At 33.5% G+C, this 21826-nt stretch overlaps 1 protein-coding gene across 2 annotated transcripts; it reads left to right on the forward strand.

The window, feature by feature from the left end:
- Positions 1 to 201: 201 nt before the first annotated feature.
- Positions 202 to 8009, forward strand: LOC145270849 (uncharacterized). 2 transcript variants are annotated; one of them, XM_080126411.1, is made up of 3 exons: positions 202 to 228; positions 774 to 879; positions 6056 to 8009. In XM_080126411.1, the coding sequence occupies exon 3, from the start codon at positions 6176 to 6178 to the stop codon at positions 7136 to 7138; it is 963 nt and encodes a 320-aa protein (XP_079982537.1). In that variant the 5' UTR covers positions 202 to 228; positions 774 to 879; positions 6056 to 6175; the 3' UTR covers positions 7139 to 8009. The 2 variants fall into 2 exon arrangements, with proteins under 2 accessions (XP_079982537.1, XP_079982538.1); XM_080126412.1 differs by lacking the exon at positions 202 to 228 and having other exon boundaries at positions 646 to 879.
- The last annotated feature ends 13817 nt before the right edge of the window (positions 8010 to 21826 follow it).

The raw sequence follows: 21826 nt of genomic DNA on the forward strand, positions 1-21826 counted from the left end.
TTCACGTGAATTGATAGTCTGGAAAAAGGTAAAATATCCAATGACAGTAAAATCCAAAGATGTAGAATCCAAGAAAGTCTAATTCCCATTCGTACAAGTAATATATATATATATATATTGCTTAACTGCCCTGGACCATTCTTCTATGAGAGGTTGAGGGTATAAGTTTGATAGTTTTAAGGCTGCTGTTTTTTTTTTTTCAGAGAATAAAATCAAATGACGCAGTAGGTAAGTCATACGGAAAAAAGGTTTTTGGATAAGTATGCAATTTTATTAAAAAGTAGATACATCTAGCATTTATTATCCTAAGACATTAATGTACTTATTATCTTATAAATAATTGCTGAAAACTAATATTAATTTTTCAAGGGATTGTCACAATTAATTTATGTCAGTTTATTTACCATGATAATATTTTGCGATATAATTTTTTTACGCGTAAAAATAAATTTTTCTGCTAAAGATTAATATACTATTTTATCTTTCAAACACAATTAAAATTTTAACAGACACTATTAAAAATTACTATCAGAAAAGACTCTTTTTATAAGCTTTATTAACCATATAAGCCATGATTATGTTGTCACTGAATTAACCAATATTACCTACTAATAGTCTATTCCAATCTCAATAAATACTAAAAGCCATAAAGTGTCAGTCAATATCTGCTATGTCATTCATCAGTTATGAACAACCCACCTATTGTAAGCTTTGCAATACATGTTGTTCCTTTATTTTGACAGTCTGTTTTTTTTTTTTGCAACTCTTAACAGGGCTATAACAGTGGCGATGCCGGATTTTGAATGAACTGCGGTCGCTCAGATTTAAAATACTGCCACCATTCAGAAGAACTCATGACTGAGAGCTGAATTAAACCAAGTAAGTGTTCAGAAATATTTGTTCTTCTCTTTGCTTGGCATTCATAACATCTTGGCACATTCGTAAATAAAAAAGAAAGAGAAATATGAATTATTCATGTGTTTTTCTCATATCTTCAGCACCTTTTTCTTCACTGTTAACATTTTTTTCTTTTCTTTGGAAAAAAGACATTTGCTTTAAAAGTTATTGAATATTTCTGTCGAGATGTTTTTTTTATTTATCTTGTCTATGAAATAAAACTTTGAAGGTGAATTTTTAGTCAATGTTACATCATTAGAAAAGAAAAAAACGTTAAAAGCTTATGCATTAAGGAAAACAACTAACCTGCTCTGGTTGGATTAGATGCATGAATTTCATTTATGGGACCTGCCAAGATCTACATTCTACAGTAAAGCAGAATTTATGACAGTAGAAAGAGAGACGTTAATCGCAAATTTAAAAAATGAATTTACAGAAGTATTCTCACTGTGCCTGGGAAAATCTACAAAATAAGGCCGTGGAACTAAGATTAAAGCTTAGTGGACTGTTTTTTTTTTGTTTTGTTTTGTATTTATTAACTGTTTTATTCTATTTATAAAACAAAAATAGAACTTTTATGATTACATATATAGTGACTGTTTTTCAAACATCGAAATTTAAAAAAAAAGACGAGATGTTTTTTTTTTCAATTAAATTATAAACTTTATTTGAACTTTTCAACAAACTTTTACATAAAAAAAAGACTTTATATATATTTTATAATAATTTTTTAAAAAATATATTTAACGAAAAGTTTTGTTTTTTAGCATTTCATTGTTGAAACAAATTTAAAAGTGATAAATTGTGAAAAAAAAAAATATCTCGATAAGAAAAAACACCTCGTCTTTTTTTTTTTTTTAAATAAAACTTTTATTTTAAAATTTCGATGTTTGAAAAACAGTCCATAATATATTTCATTATAAAAGTTCTATTTTTGTTTGATAAAAAGAATAGAACAGTTAATAAATACAAAAAAAAGTCCATTAAGTTCAAATAAAGACTGTTTGAATAAAAAAAAATAAAATAAAATAAAGACTGTTTGAAAAAAAAAAAAGTTCATTCTATACGGTTTTGGCCATCTGTAGATAAAAAATATGTCTGACGTCACTTCCGTCAAATGGCTTTGTAAACAAAGCAAGACCAATCTACAGGGTGGTCAAAAAGTCAGGTAACATTTTAAAGAAAAACGATATTAGCAATACACGTATATTTAAGTACCATACATTGAAATATAAAATGAAACAAACATGAAATATGTTTATTTTGTTAATTGTCATCCATTTCTCTCTATCAATCGCTGGAAGCGATTAACCACTGATTGTGTAACACGTGTTATCATGTCAGCTGATATCCGCGCAATCTCCTCTTCAATAAATAACTTTAAAGACGCTATTGTATCAGGCTTCTTGCCATAAACACTATCCTTTACATAGCCCCAAAGCCAGAAATCAGGAGGGGTAGTTTATATATTACACTCAAATATTTAAACAAATAATATTAAACGAATAGAGATTATAATGGATCATATTGTTTTTTCTACCTTTAACATGTTACCTGACTTTTTGACCACCCTGTAGTTAAAATAAATATGCAATGTATAATTTACATTGCTGGAAAAATCAATCAGGAACTCGACAGATTAGAAAATGTGTGTATTCTATCAAATATAGAATAGTCACTGGGCTTCCCCCACAGTTTATGTGAAAAAGAAATCAGGGGAAATCAGTGTAATGGCAGATTTTTCACCAGATGCAAAAACTTTGTTTACGCTGCAACAGGTACCAGTTGCAACTCTATTTTTCCCTGTATGAGAACATTATTTACTGAGATTAAACATAACTCAAATATAATGATTATTGTATAAAAGTTGGTTTAAAAAGTCTAGTGCTGATGTACTCTTATGACACCTAACTAACAAATCAGGATGTTCATAGAAAGAAAAAAATGTACAAAAAAACGACTTGGTCTTACGATTTTGCTTGCGAGGAACTTTAGCATTTTGTTGCACAAAGCAAGCAGAATCCGAATAACAATTTTCTTTTTTATTTTAAAAATTATTTTTTCAAATTTTTTCTTGCATCATTTTATGCTTATTTTTGCATGACTTATTAGTATCACTAGTATCACAAAACATACCATTCATTCAACTAATGCTAACAATATGGAAGAACTGCCAAACTGTTTTACCCAGTGTCTTTTCAAAATAAACAGTTCATCAGGTTAACAACACTAGTTGATACGCCTGGGAGAATATCGCCTCTTGTCTGATGGATTATTACAAGTGGATTTGGTTTGTTGACCCTTAATTACTTGTGGCGGAGTCTACCCATGCAAGTAATCAATTGTTTTATTAAATTCTTATGATTAATACACAAGAAAATGTTCTTTACCTAATTAAAATGGAATTTCTACAATTTCCTTCGATATCCAGCCGTATATATCATTTCATAAGAGAAACTTCATGCTAAACACCGTTAATCTCACTGGTCAAAATTGTTTTCCATATTTATTGTGTTGATAGTTTTTAGCATAAATTCCACAAAGAAAAATCAAACAATTTTAACAGTTTTTAATTTTTTAGACAAGGGATGATTGTATTATCTATATATTAATTTGCTTGTCCGTACGGTGTCACGTCCTCATCATCGCAAACATTAATTAATGAAACGCGTCATCATCATCGCAAACATTAATTAATGTGAATTATCTCCCTTTATTGTTCACTCTTTATTAGTTAAAAAATAATTAAACCCTTTTATTTTCCAAAACTTCCCGAACAACAACAACAACAACAACAAATATATATATGAACTGTCTATTTATGGTTCTGGATTATTTTAAAGACGATTATGCATAGAAGGTATCGTTCCACAGTTTAAATAGTATTTTACTTAAATTTTTAACAATGTCTTCTGTTTATTATTGTAGTGAATACGGAATGCTTATTCTATTTTATTCAGTAATAAATATATTTTTTACATTTAACGTTACGAGTTCGTTTTTTTTTTTACTATGCCACTTTATCTTTTTTTTTTATTTACTTTTGAGTAAGCCTTACATAACAAAAAATATGTTTTGAAATAAATGTTACAAAAGTCAAGAATGACTTTATTAAATAAATCACCAAAGTCACCATTGGCAAATACAGAGTCAAAACATATTTTACGATGTGTTTGGATTAAGTGGACTCATGAGTACAATATTCTAGCACAATTTTGCCCTGAACAATGAATCCCTCAAGAAGTAAAGACCACGGAAATTGTCTGACACATTTGACATTGAGCCTGTTCAAATCACACTAGAACCGTAACATTCACCGCCAACAGTTATCAGCTTAGGAAGGGGACGTCGTGGCAAAACTAACCTATGTTACCTATTAATAGACTATTCGCATTTCAATAAATACCAGAAGACTAAGCTGTAACGGGTCAATTGAAATCCAGTTGACCAATGAACAACCCAATAATTGTATGCATGTTGTTACTTTATGTTTGCATTCTGTTTTTCTATGCAACTCTTAACAGAGCGATAACAGTATTTTAACTTCATTGTCTTGCTAAGAACACAGCTACCTGCTAAAATTCATTCATTCACTTGAAAACTACTGTTAACTTAATTCTGATATTGTGAACTTATTCCCCTGCAGAACACACAGCTACTCTAGTAAGGATTATTTATTCCTTTAGAAACAATATCATACCTTTATTTCCCTGCCAAGCACACGTCTATCACCTATCCCTCCCAAATATTATTTTACTTGGAAATCACTGTTTCATTTTATTTTGATGGACTATCTTTGTTGAATTTCTTTTCTGATTGCAAATCAATACAATTTATTAACACATTTTGCTGTGGGTTTTTATTTAATGTTAACTTGATTTTCTTTTTATTATAGTATTTAAAATACTGTTCTTTTAAAGTTGTGAATTACTTAGGACTTCTAACTAGTGTAATGATAGTATTAAATAAAGGTCTCCATTGAGAATCCCATGTAAATTTCTGAGTTCAACAAGAAAGATTCCCGAGTTTGACAGAATGATTACTGGGATCAAGGTACAAGTAAAGGTTATGAAAATAACACTCAAGAGGAGAACAGTACTCTGAGCAAATAATATGAATTATAAATCCTCACCTGTGTAGGTTGAACTACTTACCCGCTTACTTGCTTCTAAAATATTAGAAATTATGTATTTCGTTTATGAACTAAATAAAATGTCTAAACTATAATATAATTGTGATACCATTAAAGGTTTTGTGAAAGTTTACTTTAATATTATCTATGCAAAATGAACTTATTCATTTTGTTAATGGATTAGTATCATAAAAATACACTGATTCCATTTTATTATAAAACAATGTTGAATTTAAGGACTTCTTAAAACAACATGGTAAGTTAAATTTTGCTTTTACCATATTTAGTGAAACTTATTTCAAATTTATCTTTTACTAGACTACCTATGACCCGTTGGGTCAGTATGTTATATTAGCTATGGAATTAATGTATGAGCATGACACTTGTGACAAAGAAAATAGTTTTTTTTTGACATAGCAGAAACATTTCTATGAAAGTATATTAAAATGAAAAAAAAATACAGATAGATTTCTATGAGTCGTTCTGTTTATTATAATTGATTGTTTTTTTTAAATTTACAGTTACTGAATTATAAGTGGTTGGCCATACTTATAGGTAAATGTGCACTGAACAGATATCATAATGCTTATTATAGTTAAATTCAAATTTTGATATATCTGCTTTTTTTTTTACATTGTTCATTTCTGTACTACGTTTAAGTTATTTTAAACCCCACTCTTCCAATGTTAAATAATAATTTCGATATAATAACGTTAATATTTCAGCATCCCAATTGTTCTTTTGTTTTTTGTTTATTTTAAACCCCACTCTTCCCATGTTAAGTAATAAGTTTGAAATAATAATGTTAATATTTCAGTGTGCAGGTCATGTGTGCATGCGCAACTCGATATCATAAACCAGAAGGTGGGTTACATACATCATTACAAGATCATTTGAGTTTTATAATTATATAGATAAATAACTGTAACTATACCTTAATGTCATAAAAATAATTTTATTTGCAAAAGCATGTATGAAATTAATATATTTTTTAATTTATATTTTAATTTTTTTTTCATTTTGCAGAATATCAAGCAAACAACTCAAGAAAACAAATGCAAATGGGAACTATACAATTTTTTACCAAATCGTATTTTCTGATAATATATTGAGAAAAAACAATTTCCTGTTAACTGTAAATTAAATATGTCACAACAAATGCAAACACAAACTGGAGAGAAGCCATACGTTTGTGAAGTATGTGACCATTCTTTTAGCCAAAAAATCCATATGTTGGAACATATGCGAACACATACTGGAGAGAAACCATATTCTTGTGAAATATGTGACTCTTCGTTTACACTGAAACAAAATATGTTGGTACATATGCGAACACATACTGGAGAGAAACCATATTCTTGTGAAGTATGTGGCAATTCTTTTACCCAGAAAATCCATATGGTGGACCATATGCGAAGGCATACTGGAGAGAAACCATATTCTTGCGAAATATGTGACTCTTCATTTACACTGAAACAAAATATGGTGGTACATATGCGAACACATACTGGCAAGAAACCATATTCTTGTGAAGTATGTGGATTCTCTTTTACACAAAAAGGTAGTTTGACGCAGCATATGCGATCGCATACTGGTGAAAAACCATATTCTTGTGATGTATGTAGTTCTTCATTTGTAACGAAACAGCATTATGTGCAACATATGCGAATTCATACTGGAGAGAAACCTTATTCTTGTGAAATATGTGGCTCTTCTTTTACGCTGAAACAAACAATGTTATTGCATATGCGAACACACACTGGCAAGAAACCATATTCTTGTGAAGTATGTGGATTGTCTTTTACACAAAGATGTATGTTGTTACAGCATGTGCGAACACATACTGGAGAGCGACCATATTCTTGTGAGATATGTGGCTCTTCTTTTGCAAGGAAGCAAACTATGGTGGAACATATGCGAAGGCATACTGGAGACAAGCCATATTCTTGTGGAGTATGTGGCTCTTCTTTTATAAGGAAACGACTTTTAGTGCTACATATGCGAAAGCATACCGGGGAGAAACCATATTCTTGTGAAATATGTGGTTCTTCTTTTACACAAAAATGTAATATGTTGCAACACAAGCGAACACATACTAATACTAAATAGGTACTATCCTCGAGTGTTTATGGTCTTACTATGCACTATCCTCGAGTGCCTAAGGTCTCTCTGTACAGGGGTTTGCCAGAATAACCTGGCATGAGGATATTTTTCCCTAGAAGTATGCCAAATAATCCAAAATCACAAAGTATTCACTGCCCAAATAAGATCGCTTCACTATAGCTAAATTACATTAGCTTTTCCAAGGAATGGTGCACCTTCTCCAAGTGATGTTACCTCAAGTAGCAGCACAAAGCTGGATACTCTACCAGACTAGATGAATTCTTGTCCTGGAAGACCTAGAGACGAAAATGAAAGATATACTACAACATATTAAAATATGTGAACTATGTACCTCTTCATTTAAAAAAAAAAATGTAATATACTTATTCTAATGAAGAACTATATTCATGTAAACTATGTATCTCTTCATTTTTAAACAAATGTAATATACTTATTCTAATGAAGAACTATATTCATGTAAACTATGTATCTCTTCATTTTTAAACAAATGTAATATGTTTATTCTAATGAAAAACTATATCTATGTGAACTATGTATCTTCATTCTTAAACAAATGTAATATGTTTGTTCTAATGAAAAATTAATGTGACCTATGCATCTTCATTCTTAAACAAATGTAATATGTTTGTTCTAATGATAAACTATATTATCATAAAATATTTTGTTCATTTATAATTTTAACAGCAAATGTTGCAACACGTGTAAACACAGAAAAATGAACTTGTATCACATGAAAACTAATTTATATTTTCGGGGCATGACTTTTACGAAAGAGCTGGTACTTACTAGATTTATTTACTTACACTGTGCTGTTGTATATTGTTGCTCATTAAAATATGTTGGATAGAAACTAAAATGCTTCATTTGAATTCATTGAGATAAGTATTATTTCTTAATTTTTTTATTGCAGACTATTATCATCATCTTTTCTTGGTTATTTCATGATGTTTCAGCCAACTTTTTCTCTGGCCTTCGTTAGGTGGTAACCGTAACGGATAGGAACTCTGAATTTCCTGACTGCATTCACTGCAATTACTGCCTTCCATATTTGTTGTCGGCTCACCATAGTTTGGCCAAGTAAGCCTTTGGCCAGCTTTGGGTAGGATTGAAACCGCTATCTCCAGACAATTCTCACTTGGAACCATGGCACAGTTGATGGAGACGTTGCATCTCCACAGTTCCAGGTGAGAATTGTCTGAAGATAGCCGTTTCAATCCTACCCAAAGCCGGCCAGAGGCTTACTCTGGCCAAAACATGGTGTGACGACAACAAATTAGGGGATTCATCTCGGTTACCACCTGACGAAAGCCAGAGGAATTGTTGGCCAAAACATTGTGAGACAACCAAGAAAAGATGAGGCTAATAGCCTGCAAAAAATACTCATTATTTATTTTTCATGTATGTTATATATTTTTTATCATAATCTTAAAATAATAATTATTTATTTTTCATGTATGCTAATATTATTTATATTATTATATATGTATCAAACGAAAATTATTTTTAAAAAATTTAATTTTAAGGTAAGTTTTTTTCTTATACAAATCTGAAAAATACTCATTATTTATTTTGCATGTATCTACCAAGAAAATGATATTAGTATTTTTATTTAAATTTTAAGATGTGTTTTTCGTAAAAATAATCAAATAATTTTGTCTGATGCTAACCTGAAAGGTAATAAGTACTTATCTACCAAAAGAAAACTATAACATTTCTTATTTTTTTAATTTTAAGGTGAGTTTTTAGGAAAAATAATAAAATATTTTCATGCTAATCTGAAAGATAATATTTGTTTCATGTATCTAACCCTGACCCAACCATGGAAGATCAGATAATAAACATGAATTTATAATAGCAAAAAAAATTCAACTTTGATTGCCTTTCGGGTCATGTGGCGCAGTTGATAGAGTTGTTGAATCTCTACGGTTCCAGGTGAGAATTGTCTCAAGATAGCAGTTTCAATCCTACCCAAAGCTGGCCAGAGGCTTACTTTGCAAAAAACGTGGTGAGACGACAACAACTACAGAAGGCAGTAATTGCAGTGAATGCAGTCAGGAGATTCAGAGTTCCTATCCATCGCGATTACCACCTGACAAAGGCCAGAGGAATAGTTGGCCAAAACGCTGTGAAACAACAAAGTAAAGATTGAACGTAAAAATATACTTGTGAGGAAAGATCTATTGGTTTTTAGCTTCACTGTTGGTTTAAAATCAATAAATATTTATTATTTTATCATTATTACCAACAATGGAAGATTTTGCTTCAAACAAAATCAAATAAAAAAGATAATTAAAAGGATCATTTTGGCATCGGAAAGTCGGTACAGATTTTTCCAATTCCGATACCGATTCCGATACCCTCAAATATAGATTTTTCCGATTCTCGATTCCGATTACTCGTCCCAACACTAATACATACATACATACACACACACACACACACTAACAGAAAGGTGGGATTTATATAATAGATAGACTTAGTTGCTTATATCATATGCTAAAAGAATACCCGTCCCAAGATGGGTAAAAAAATTGGTTTTCCAAACAGTTTTGCATCACTTTTATGTCCCTTTACAAAGATTAAAACTTATTAAAATATAATGATACTAAACCTTATGTCTAGACTCCTTATTCTAAGTTTGATAATAATTGCAATAAAATTAAGAAACTAAAATGTTAGAAAATACTGGAAAACGCCCAAATACTTTTGAAACATATGACTCTTCTTTTTCATATAAACATTTCCAATATATGCGAACACATGCAGGATCGAAATCATATTCTTTTTAATTTGTGTATTTTTTTTAATTATATTAAATATGTTGAATTCAAACAAACAATGTAAACAAAATACTTTTTAAAAAATGCTGGTACAAATTAGATTTATGTACTTAATCTGTGCTACAGTATATTGTAGCTCGTCTGAAAATGTGTTGGATAAAAACTAAAATGTCATGAAATATGCTTTTATTACAATAAAAAACACAGACTTGGCCTTTTGGTCAAGATCAAAGTGTAGTATCTGTTCCGGCAGATGCTGCAGGCTATGACTAGCTATGACTAGCAAAGACCAGATGTGGGGGCAACCCCACATGCCTGACCATTAACCAGCTCCCATTTCCCACCTCTCGGGAGCTGGTCCCCTTTTTCCCTTCCCCCTCCCTTCACTCCTCACATTAAAAATCGGCCTTGTGCCTAATTTGCTCGGTGGGGGAGCAAATAAATACCATCTGTTCCGGCAGATACTGCAAGCTATGACTAGCAAAGACCAGATGTGGGGGCAACCCCACATGCCTGACCTTTAACCAGCTCCCATTTCCCACCTCTCGGGAGCTGGTCCCCCCTTTCCCTTCCCCCTCCCTTCACTCCTCACATTAAAAATTGGCCTTGTGCCTAATTTGCTCGGTGGGGGAGCAAATAAATACCATCTGTTCTTCAGATGCTGCACTTCTATTTCTTGTTCTCTTTCAGTGGAGGAGAAATCCTTCACGACTGAGACAATTTTTATTTTTGTACCTTTTCTCCACGTTAAAAAACGACCCTGGTGTCTAACTCTGTCCCGTGGGGAGGCATAGTAAATAGGTACAATAAAAAACACATTTGTCAGGTATGTGCCTTATCTCTTACACGTTGGCTTCAATGCATGCGGACACACTGAAATGCAATTCCAGTAATCATGAAAAACCAAGCTTATCTCTACATCATCAACGCTCTGATCCCCCGTCTGGCATCAATTGAAATGAATGGCTCTCATCTTGGGGAGGCCTCAAGTTTTGACAAGCTTCTGGGCTTGACCTTTGCTCCTGATCTTAAATGGAACATGTACATCAGATCTTTTGCCAAGTCCGCTGGAAAATTTATCAGATCATTCTATCTATATAACTGCTGATGCAATTCTTTATCTATATAAGAGCCAGGTACGTTCAAGGATGGAGTACTGTTGCCACATCCGGACAGGAGTAGCTAGGACTTGTCCTGCCTTGGTAGGGTTCAAAACAGACTTTGTAGCCTCATTGGAGATGTCCTTTTCTCTTCGCTGCAACCTCTATCTCACAGAAGAGATGTTGCGAGTTTTTCTCTGCTTTATCGTTATTTTCATGGAAAGTATTCGAGTGAGCTTCAATCTATTGCCCCCCCCAGCCAAACTTTCACAAGGAGCACTTGTCTAGCTGAAAACACTATAAATAATTCCCCCACTCTTTATCTGTGCCTAAACCTAAACGTAGATTCCATGAACAAAGCTTCTTTCTTAGAACTATATGCCTGTGGAATTGTCTTCTGTTTTCCTCCTCCAGCTGACTACAATATGGTTGTCCTCAAGTCCAATGTAAACAAGTCCTTGATGAGCCGTTCCACCTGTTAACAAATTTACTGAATTTCCATTACTAACGATTACTATATTGTCCAATTGACTACTGTGCACTCATAAACCTTATCCTCAAGTGGCCTCTGGGCCTTGATAAGTAGTTATGTCCATGTAAAAAAAATATTATTATATTATATATTATTATTATTATATTATTATACTAGCGGGGGTACCCAGCGTTGCCCGAGTGTTTGTTTCCGGGACGGGGGGGGGAGTTTTAAAAAATGTTATGGTAGGTAAGTAGGAAGGATCAAACCCGGAGTCATGAGTAAAAGTAGGAAAATAAAGTGTGAAAAAAAACAAAAAAAACATCTGCAACGTTAACAGTTCGGCCACCAAGAAAAGTCCATTCCAGTTGTTTAGGAAAAAAAAAAAAAAAACGACTACGGTAGGTCGGCGCGAACGTGAAAATATAATGTGAATTGTCCAGCACGCTAACCACTACGCCACAGAGCACTGCAGCTTAGTTTAGTGATTTTAAATAACTTCACATGAAAGAACTACGAAGCCAAACCGGTGTTCTCTTCTCAACTGTTCCTTGTGAACGATCCCCAAACGGTGTTAAGTGGTGGCAGGGGGAGGAGGAATTTATTAGAGAGAAAATATTTTACCACTTCCATTGATCTTAACCGATTTTGGCCGTGACTTCTCAGCAGAAAAAGTATAGAAATCTAAGATTATCGAGGAATTTGAGAAATAATAAGCCTATAACACACCTCAGATATTGTTCTGCCGTTTGTGCATATTATATTTGCATGAAATATCTTGATTTTTAATCCTATTAATGTCAAAATCAGACGGGAAAAAATGAGTTCATTTTATTTATATAGTGATATTATATGGTGTTCACAGGTCGACCTCAATGTGGGTGAAAAATGGCCTTTTTATAGAGGCATTCAGCAAAAACATTTTTTTAAAATTTGTTTTTCCCTGTAATCTGATTGGATGAAAAGAATAACTTTCTTATGACGTAAGATGCTTTAACTGACGTCCCCACAAATAACTGAAATTTCGTTTAAAGAAACACCGAATTTGCGTGGGTGAGTAAATAAAATGTATGCACAGCTGAAACGATGTTTATACATCCATACACGCGCAACTGGGTTTTACTGTTGAGGCAGTGTGCCATTATTTTGTTTTGGAGTAGATTCGACGTGCGTGCATCATCGGGGCTACGACATATCTATTTAACAGAAAAATGAAACAATTTTTAAAAAGTATATTATTAACAGGAAAATGAACACAATAAAATCTGAAGTAATGAACCACGTAACCAAAAATAAATTTATACAAAATAAAATGTGAAGTAATGAACAAAATATAAATTTATACAAAATAAAACAACTTTGAAAATTAAACATTTCTTAAAAAGTGTATTGTCGTCTTATGCTTTTAATAATTCGTAAGAATGCGTGTCCATTCTCATTATTTCTTCTTATTTTTTTTTTCACCATTTTTTATTAGACTAAATGTACAACAATCGAGGCCGCCAACTTGTTTTGAAAATTTGGCCTTTGTAAGGCTTGCTTCACAGATTGACCTTTTTTAGGCCAAATTTGACCTTTTTTTTAGGTTCTTGCATGGACCATGGTTCCACGCAAGAGCGTAAAAAAGGCCAAATTTGGCCTCAAAAAGGTATGTACGTGCAAAGTGAATAGCTGATGCTCAAAATGTATAAACATTTTGACCCCACCCTTTACTTAAAAATTCACCAAAAATCCGGAAATTAACCAATTTTAATGCAATTTTCAGTATTTATCAAATAATGATCACAGAATATATTGAACCCATTATTGCTATTTTTAATCTTAGTGAAAATCTATTATTTTGTTTAAACAGAAAATATCTTTACTTAAATTATGCTTTTCAGTAGTAAAAAAAAATGCATGAATTTACTTTTACTTGTTTTATTAAAATAAAACGTCGTAAATTATAACAACAACAAAAATTTTTTTAATTTTTACAGGAACATTACGAAAAAAGCCCTGAAGTCCGTAGTAATGAATTCAATATATTATGGCGGTTACCATAAATTTTAACAACGTTTGAAAAAGGGTCACCATTTTGGTCGGTCCCCCTTTTGGGGCACCTCCGACATTAGAGAGAGAACAAGAGTGCTGAAAAAGAACGGTTGTGGAAAAGAAAACATCGCTTATAATTAAGTGCGACGAGACTTTAGGATTGATGATGCTTTATAAACGTTTCCAAGATATAGGGTTACAAAGAGGATGGTACATTTCTTTGATAAAAGCCTTCACCCAGGGGAACTGGTCCGTCGCGTGTTGCTGCTTCTATCGTTTTCGCATGTCTGAGACAGATTTCTTCTTTGTATCTTCCTCTAAGACAGTCCTCTATTCCGATTGGCTGAAACCTCTGGTGACGTTGAGAGAAGAAAGGAAGGGAAAAGTAGAAGAGTAGGGAGAAAGAGAGAAATAAGGGAAGCATACCGTAGCAGCATCATAGTAGTAGTTCACTACAGATTTATATTCGCGAACTACGGATATTATCATTGAATTAAGCATTGTTTATTTAATATTTTAACACAAAAGAATTATGATTGCAAAAAATATTTCTACTTTTTTTTTTTAATTACAGGTTTCACATAAAAATCTAATATTTTTCTTGCTTGCATGAATGTGAAACTTTTGGCGTTGCCCAATTTTGACATAATCTTTAAAAATATATACATATTTTTTTAAATTTAAAAACAGGAACATAGAAAAATAATTAAATGAAAAAATACTTAAAAATATACATACTTTAAGAATAGGAATGTACGGATGCACGCCTATGGGGGAGGAGAAAATGAAAGAGAAACCCGCCTAATTAATCTATATTTTGTAAAACAATGTTTTTTGTTAATATAGGGATACACTACAACACTAGAACACTAACCACTCTAATTTGTTTTGTTTTTTTTTCGGGGTAATCGAGGTCGCTGACAACAAATCTATTTGCATGGTATAAACCCCTGACCCAGGGACTATTTTCCGTGATTTTACAGCTTCCGTTTATGCTATGTGTGATTGCACAGTCACATAAACAACGGCTGTTGAATGTGCCTTCACATAGTAAGCTTCCTTTTCACATGGCGTACGAATATTTTGTGAAACATTTAAAATTATATGAAAAGAAGGAAAGCGCCGCAAGTGGGGAGGGTAATGTCGAAAACTTCAATTTTTTTTTATTGGCGGACAATTCAAAATTCGAAGAAACGGTTGTCTAAAACAAAATTTTAAAAAAATACATTTGCATATGTTGTATCAAATAAGATAAAAATGAATAATATCTGAGAAAATTGACCAAGTCCTATCTGTTTATCCTTCAACTAACATTCACGTATGTGGAGACTTCAATGTTCACAACGTCGAATGGTTGATCCACTCAAACAAGACCGATGATGAGGGGAGGTTCTGTCATGATTTCTCCATTGCTTATCCTCACTCAGATTGTTCACGAACCCACCCGTGTGCCCGACAATGACGGCCAGTATGCGAGCCTACTAGACCTTTTTCTCACAACTTGCTCTGAACTGTGTTCAGTTTCTGTTCTGTCTCCTCTTGGATTTTCCGACCACTCTGTTGTATCAATTAAGATAAAAATGAAATGTAATAAGTCCCCAGACGTATCTCTCCATCGTACAGTATATCGATAGACTATGGCTGACTGGGATAGTTTCCATACATTTATATCGGATCTACCTCTGCGTTCCATGTTTAAAAAGGATGTGTCCTCTATAGCATCAGACCTGACAGAATGGTTAATTGTAGCTATAGACCGTTTCATACCCTCGAAAAAGTTCCAGCAAAAACCTAACAGCCAGCGATGGTTCTCTCCAGAATCTGCTGCTGCTATTGCACACAGAAATAACTTTTTCCACTGCTTCCAACGTAATAGATATATGGAAACAAGAGCCGCTTTCAGAACTGCCAGTAACCATTGTAAGAAAGTAATAAAGAACGCAAGAGAGTTGTATGCTCAATCCGTCAAGTCCAAAGTAGCTGAGCAGCGGCTTGGTTCCCACCAGTTTTGGCAAATAGCAAACAGAATCCTGAACAGAAACGTGTGCTCTATCCCAACTATCATCAATGGGCCTGAGGTAATCTCGTCAGCATCATACAAAGCCAAACTCTTTGCCAAGAACTTTGCAGCTAATTCTACCTTTTGCGACCATCCCCCAATATTTCCTCCTGTATGAGAAAACAAGCTATGTGATATACATATCTGTACGTGATGTTGCCAAGCTAATAAAAAATTTTGATTCCAGTAAAGCAACTGGCCCTGACGATATTCCAATTATAGTACTCAAAAGATTTCAACCAGAACTAGCGCCCATACTTACAAAACTGTTTAAACGTTGTCTTAAGGAGAATTGCTTCCCATCACCCTGGAAAATCTCATCAGTATGCCCTGTATTTAAGAATTCAGGTGATCGATCATCTCCCTCTCAGTACAGGTCAATAAGTCTCCTGTGCGTGATGAGTAAGTTGCTGGAATCTGTGTTGAATAGAGAAGTAATCAACCATCTCAGCAAAAATAACCTTCTTAGTGACTCACAATATGGTTTCCGTTCTGCTAGATCTACAGCAGATGTGCTTACAGTTATATCCCATAGGGTTAGTGAATCTCTTGACGGAGGTTAACTTTCTAGGACAATTGCTCTTGACATATCTAAGGCCTTTGATAGAGTATGGCATGAAGGTTTACTTCACAAGATCTCTAGCTATGGTATAGCTGGAAATGCCTTCTCAATTATTACATCATTTGTTTCTGACATAGGAGTATTAATGCTGGAGTCCCTCAGGGGTCCAGCCAAGGCCCAACTCTTTTCCTGATCTACATTAATGATCTTCTACATCACATCCTTACATCGATTATACACATTTATGCTCATGACACTACCATCTATGGTAGCACATCTAAGTCAGTAAACGGCCAAGTTCTCTCTGATTCTCTCTCCTCTGATCTTGAGCATGTGGTACAATGGGGAAAGGAGTGGCTGGTTACTTTTAATGCATCTAAAACCAAGCTTCTCTCTTTACATCATCAAAGTTCTGATTGCCATCTGCCATCAGTTGAAATGAATAGCTCTCGTCTTGAGGAGACCTCAAGTTTTGATAATCTTCTGGGCTTGACCTTTACTCCTGATCTTAAATGGAACAGGTTCATCAAATGTTACCAAGGCCACTGGAAAAATGGTGGGATCCTTCTATCGATCCAGTAGATATCTCACTGCTGATGCAATTCTCTATCTATATAAGAGCCAGGTACGTCCAAGGATGGAATACTGTTGCTATATCTGGGCAGGAGCTGCTAGAAATGACTTGTTCTGCCTTGATACAGTTCAAAATAGACTTTGTAGCCTTGTAGGAGATGTCCTTTTCTCTTCCCTGCAACCTCTATCTCACAGAAGAGATGTTGTAAGTTTGTCTCTGCTTTATCCTTATTTTCATGGAAAGTGTTCGACTGAGCTTCAGTCTATGGTCCCCCCTCGCCAAACTTTCACAAGAAACACTCGTCTAGCTGTAAACACTATCAATAATTCCCCCCACTCTTTATCTGTGCCTTAACCTAAAAGTAGATTCCATGAACAAAGCTTCTTTCTTAGAACTGCACGCCTCTGGAATTGTCTGCCGTTTTCCTGCTTTCCAGCTGACTACAATATGGTTGTCCTCAAGTCTAACGTAAACAAGTTCTTGATGGGCCGTTCCATATAAGTTAACAAATTTACCGAATTGATTACTGTATTGTCCAATTTCTACTGTACGCTCTCTAACCCTTATCCTCGAGTGACCTCTTGGCCTTGATAATGTGGTGATGTCTGTGTGTAAAAAAAAAGAAGAAAACTCATAAGGAAAAACGTTTTGCTTGGTCTCAGAAATACATGAAAACCAGGTTAGACATGGAAACATCTTAATCTGATACCAATAATAAAATATACTTTATGACTTTTGAAAGTTTTATCTTTACTGTTTATACACGTGATTAAATCTTTAATATTTCTTTTATAAAAACAAGGCCGGTAGCTATTAGTCGTGTGCTTTCGTGTAATGAATGAATGCGTGAATGTAGGATTGACATGAAATTCTTAAAGATAAACTAAAATGACCGAAAAATGAGCTGAAATGACTTAAATAAATAAAGTAAATGACTTAGAATGACTTTAATGAACTTAAGGATGAATTGAATGACCTTAAGAATGACTTTAATGCTTAAAAAATAACTGGAATCCTTCCAAAACAACTTGAATGATCTGGAGAATGACTTGAATGGCTTTGAGACTGACTGGCTATAAAGTGGGTGATCATTTTACATTAAATTATTACAGAAAAACGATCCCCCAGTTTATATCACAAAAATTATTTGATTTAGGGAATTTGAAATGTTATGTGGCCAAGGAAAAGACACAAAGATAACTACAGCATGTAGTAAGAACAAACACTACACTTTGATCTTGGCCAAAAGGTAAAAAAAAACTTGAAAAGCTAACAACAACATCTATTAACAACAGACCTTTGATCTTAACCAAAAAGGCCAAGCACAAAAGTGTTATGGACAGACTGACAGACCGACAAAGTGACTTATAGTCGCTTGCACGCGACTAAAAATAACTGCCATATCTATAATAGTGAGCAGCTCTATATCTATATAGTCAACGAACATACTTCCTCACTTCTAGCATGACTGCTACCGGAAGCAGTGACAAGGCAAATCATTTCCTTCACTTTTATTGCTCTTCTTGTATTGTATTGTATTGTGTCTACTTGTATTTCTATTGCGAAGTGGTTTATTGAAATAAAATATAAAAAAAGGACATTACTAAAAAATATACAATAAAAATTAACAAAATTATAAAAAACAAAAATAACATTAGTACTTTTAATAACAAAATTAAAAATAAGTTTTTTATTTGAAATTTTATAAGAAACATGTTTATGAAATAATAAAAATACATTTTTTTTAAATTCAGAAACAAAATAACTGCAAAATTCATATTCTTTGTTACAATAATAAACAATTGAATTTTCAAAAAAAAAAAATTATTATTTAGCAGTAAATTTTTAACTTTCCATAACAAAACACAGTTTTATGCGGTTAAAATAATTTTATTTCCAATCTGTGAATGCTGTAAAATTGACGAAATACTTCAAACCAAATTTTGGTAAAAATGTAGAAGGGCTTAACTCTGTTTTATTGGGAATAATTGCTAGAGAGCAGTGTGCTCCAGATTTTAGTTTCTATTCGTAAGGTTTTTGCAGTTAAGCATCCAGGGTAGATTTCTTCAGATTGTGGCGGCTACGTCTGTGAACTTCTCCAGCACACGAAGGTGTAGTTTATAATGGTGATATTTGGGGTACTGCTTACGTTTTAGCCAAGGACGTTAGTCTTTTATAGGTTGATGCCACACGTTCTGTATGCATTTATTTGCAGTTAAGCATCCAGGGTAGATTTCTTCAGATTGTGGCGGCTACGTCTGTGAACTCCTCCAGCACACGAAGGTGATATTTGGGGTACTGCTTACATTTTAGCCAATGAGGTTAGTCCTTTATATGTTGGTGTCACATGTTCTGTATGCATTTGTATGTAGGTTATTATGGTGATATTTGGAGTACTGCTTACATTTTAGCCAATGACATTAGTCTTTTATAGGTTGATGCCACACGTTCTGTATGCATTTGTAAGTAAACAGATGAACCAATGCAATTCTTCTTCAGAACGTATCTTATGAGTAGTTTCAACACTTTTTCAATTACTTTGAGAAAAGGTATTGTTTTACTTTTTGAAGACATAATGCTCCGTGAAAGGTAAATTTAGATAAAATGTAATTGCATTGGTATAGGTGTATATTCCATTGTTTGACGTGTTGAATGCATAATACAATAGTAAGGAGAAAATGCCAAAGAGTATTGATGCAAGGATGCATCCATGTTCTGATTAATGCTGAATTAGGAAATGGTCTGGGAAACAATGGTCAAACTTTAAGATACCCAACATATCCATATAAAAAGTGTATAAATGAATTATTGTCAAGAGCTTAATAGGAAACATCTCTTTGGGCTGCAAAGTTAGAAGCCTACCTAACAGAAAAAAAAATCAAGAGCTTTGGATTAGCTGAGGAAAGCCATGTACAGCAGCGTTTTTTATTATTTATTTATATATATATATTCACATTACAATTGAACTTCTGCATGTCAGTACAGTTAGGAAAACATGAATCCAGAAGGGAGTTCCAGAGTCTAGCAGTTCTGGGGAAACTTCTTACATCTAGGGATCTCTATTATGTAGGGGTAGGACTTGACTGCTTATCGTGTTTGTTAGGGTATTTAATTCAAGGCGGTACAGGTGCAGGCCAAAACTGTCTTTACAACAATGAAATTATATTTCAATTCTTCTTTCTTCATTGAAAAAGAGAGAAAGGGAGTGAATCAGAGAAATAGAGAAAGGAAGAGAGAGATAGAGAGAGAGATAAAAAAAGAGAAGATATATTCTTATAGGTTAAAAATTGTTTTGTTTTCGAATGCCTGTTCTCATGGTTTGACCTTTCAAATCTCGTTTTGCCTTGGTTCAATTATTATAAACAACTGCCGTTCTTGGCTTAAGTCATCACAGAACATTTTCAAAATCACAAACACCTGTTTTACACAATTGCACCCCACAAGAAAGGCACAAGGTTCACTAATGTAGAAGCCCTTAGCTCCCTTAAAAGTGGCTACGTCATTGTGCCACATTATTTTGAAAGCTGATCGATTCAGTATAACAGTAGTTACTTCTCTGTGACATGACTATCCTAACGAGCGATTGGACTCCCCATTGGGAAGGTTAAGACTCCCGAAACCCTGGAGAATGCCAGGTAGCAACGCTTGTGTTATTTGTCAAGTATTATTGTATGCCCGGCCAATTTATTATCCATTTTCACCCCAAACAAGGCACAGTGCCACTTTGAAGTAGGGGCAACTATCGAAGACAGTAGTTGCAGAGATACTATGTAGGGAGGGGAGCAGCAAGATGTATATTCACATTACAATTGAACTTCTGCATGTCAGTACAGTTAGGAAAACATGAATCCAGAAGGGAGTTCCAGAGTCTAGCAGTTCTGGGGAAACTTCTTACATCTAGGGATGTCTATTATGTAGGGGTAGGACTTGACTGCTTATCGTGTTTGTTAGGGTATTTAATTCAAGGCGGTACAGGTGCTTGTAGTTTCTCTGAGCATCCACCATTAAAATATTTGTAAAACAGGCAGAGGGATGCAATATTTCGTCGATGGGACAGTGGTTAAAGATGTTCATGGCATTTTCTCTGGAGCTATGGTTGGCCTTCCTTACAAAAGTTGCTGGTGACACAACAGGATAATGTTACTATATCTCAAAGAATTATGCTGTTGTAAAATAATGAAGTCCTAATAAAATATGTATCTTAAATTAGCATGAAAAAGATTTAAACTTTTGATACGGAAAAAATCTCCTGCCGGTGTGAGTTGACAGACTTTTCAATAATGTGCTACATGTTTGACAATTATTTTATACGGATGTCAACACGTGCTACCATAAAGACTTTATATAAAGGGAAATACAGAAATATCTTTATTACGGGCATATCTAGCACAGTACGAAGACATCATATTCCAAAAATCATGAACATTGGCAATGAGAGTGCTTTAATTAAGAAAATCAAATTTTATGATTTTTAACATTAATAATTTTGGTAAGCCGTTGTTAATAAGTAAATGGAAGATAACTCAGCTAAAGACAGCCGTGAATTGATCAAAATTTATTTTTTTAAAATCGCAGAATTTTTTTCTAATTTATTTATTTATTGCAGACTATTATCCTCTTCATTTCATAGTTTCAGCCAACTATTCCTCTGACCATTTTCATATACAAATCCTTTATCTAATTATAAATTCTTCATATTCAAGATTTCTACTTGATCATGGTTGACGGAGAGAGAGAGAGAGCAATTTGTATCTACAAAAGATTGGAGGTTACATCAGCCAAAACGTTGTGAGAATGTCATCCAAGATTAGACAAATAGTTTGAATAATACAACTAATACAAATTATGCTAAAAAAAACAAAAAAAATGAGTTATTAAGATGAAATTCCATTCCAATTTTTCATCTAATTATAAATCGTTCATATCCTTTCTCTCCCTTTTAGCATCCCACAACCACTTGTTGGTTTTTTTCACTCCTTTGCACTTTCAATACACTCCCATGACACATCAGCTGAATTAGCTTTCCTGCATCTGCTCAGAAACCAATATGGCTGCCCTGCCAGATGGATGACCATAGTCTGCTGCTTATTAC

This window comes from Euprymna scolopes, chromosome 46, assembly GCF_053919585.1.
Source record: "Euprymna scolopes isolate OS-2025 chromosome 46, ASM5391958v1, whole genome shotgun sequence".
Taxonomy (NCBI): Eukaryota; Metazoa; Mollusca; class Cephalopoda; order Sepiida; family Sepiolidae; genus Euprymna; species Euprymna scolopes.

Bases quoted from the DNA above. Each gene is read 5' to 3' on its own strand.
- LOC145270849 (XM_080126411.1), top strand. From the start codon at position 6,176: ATGTCACAACAAATGCAAACACAAACTGGAGAGAAGCCATACGTTTGT.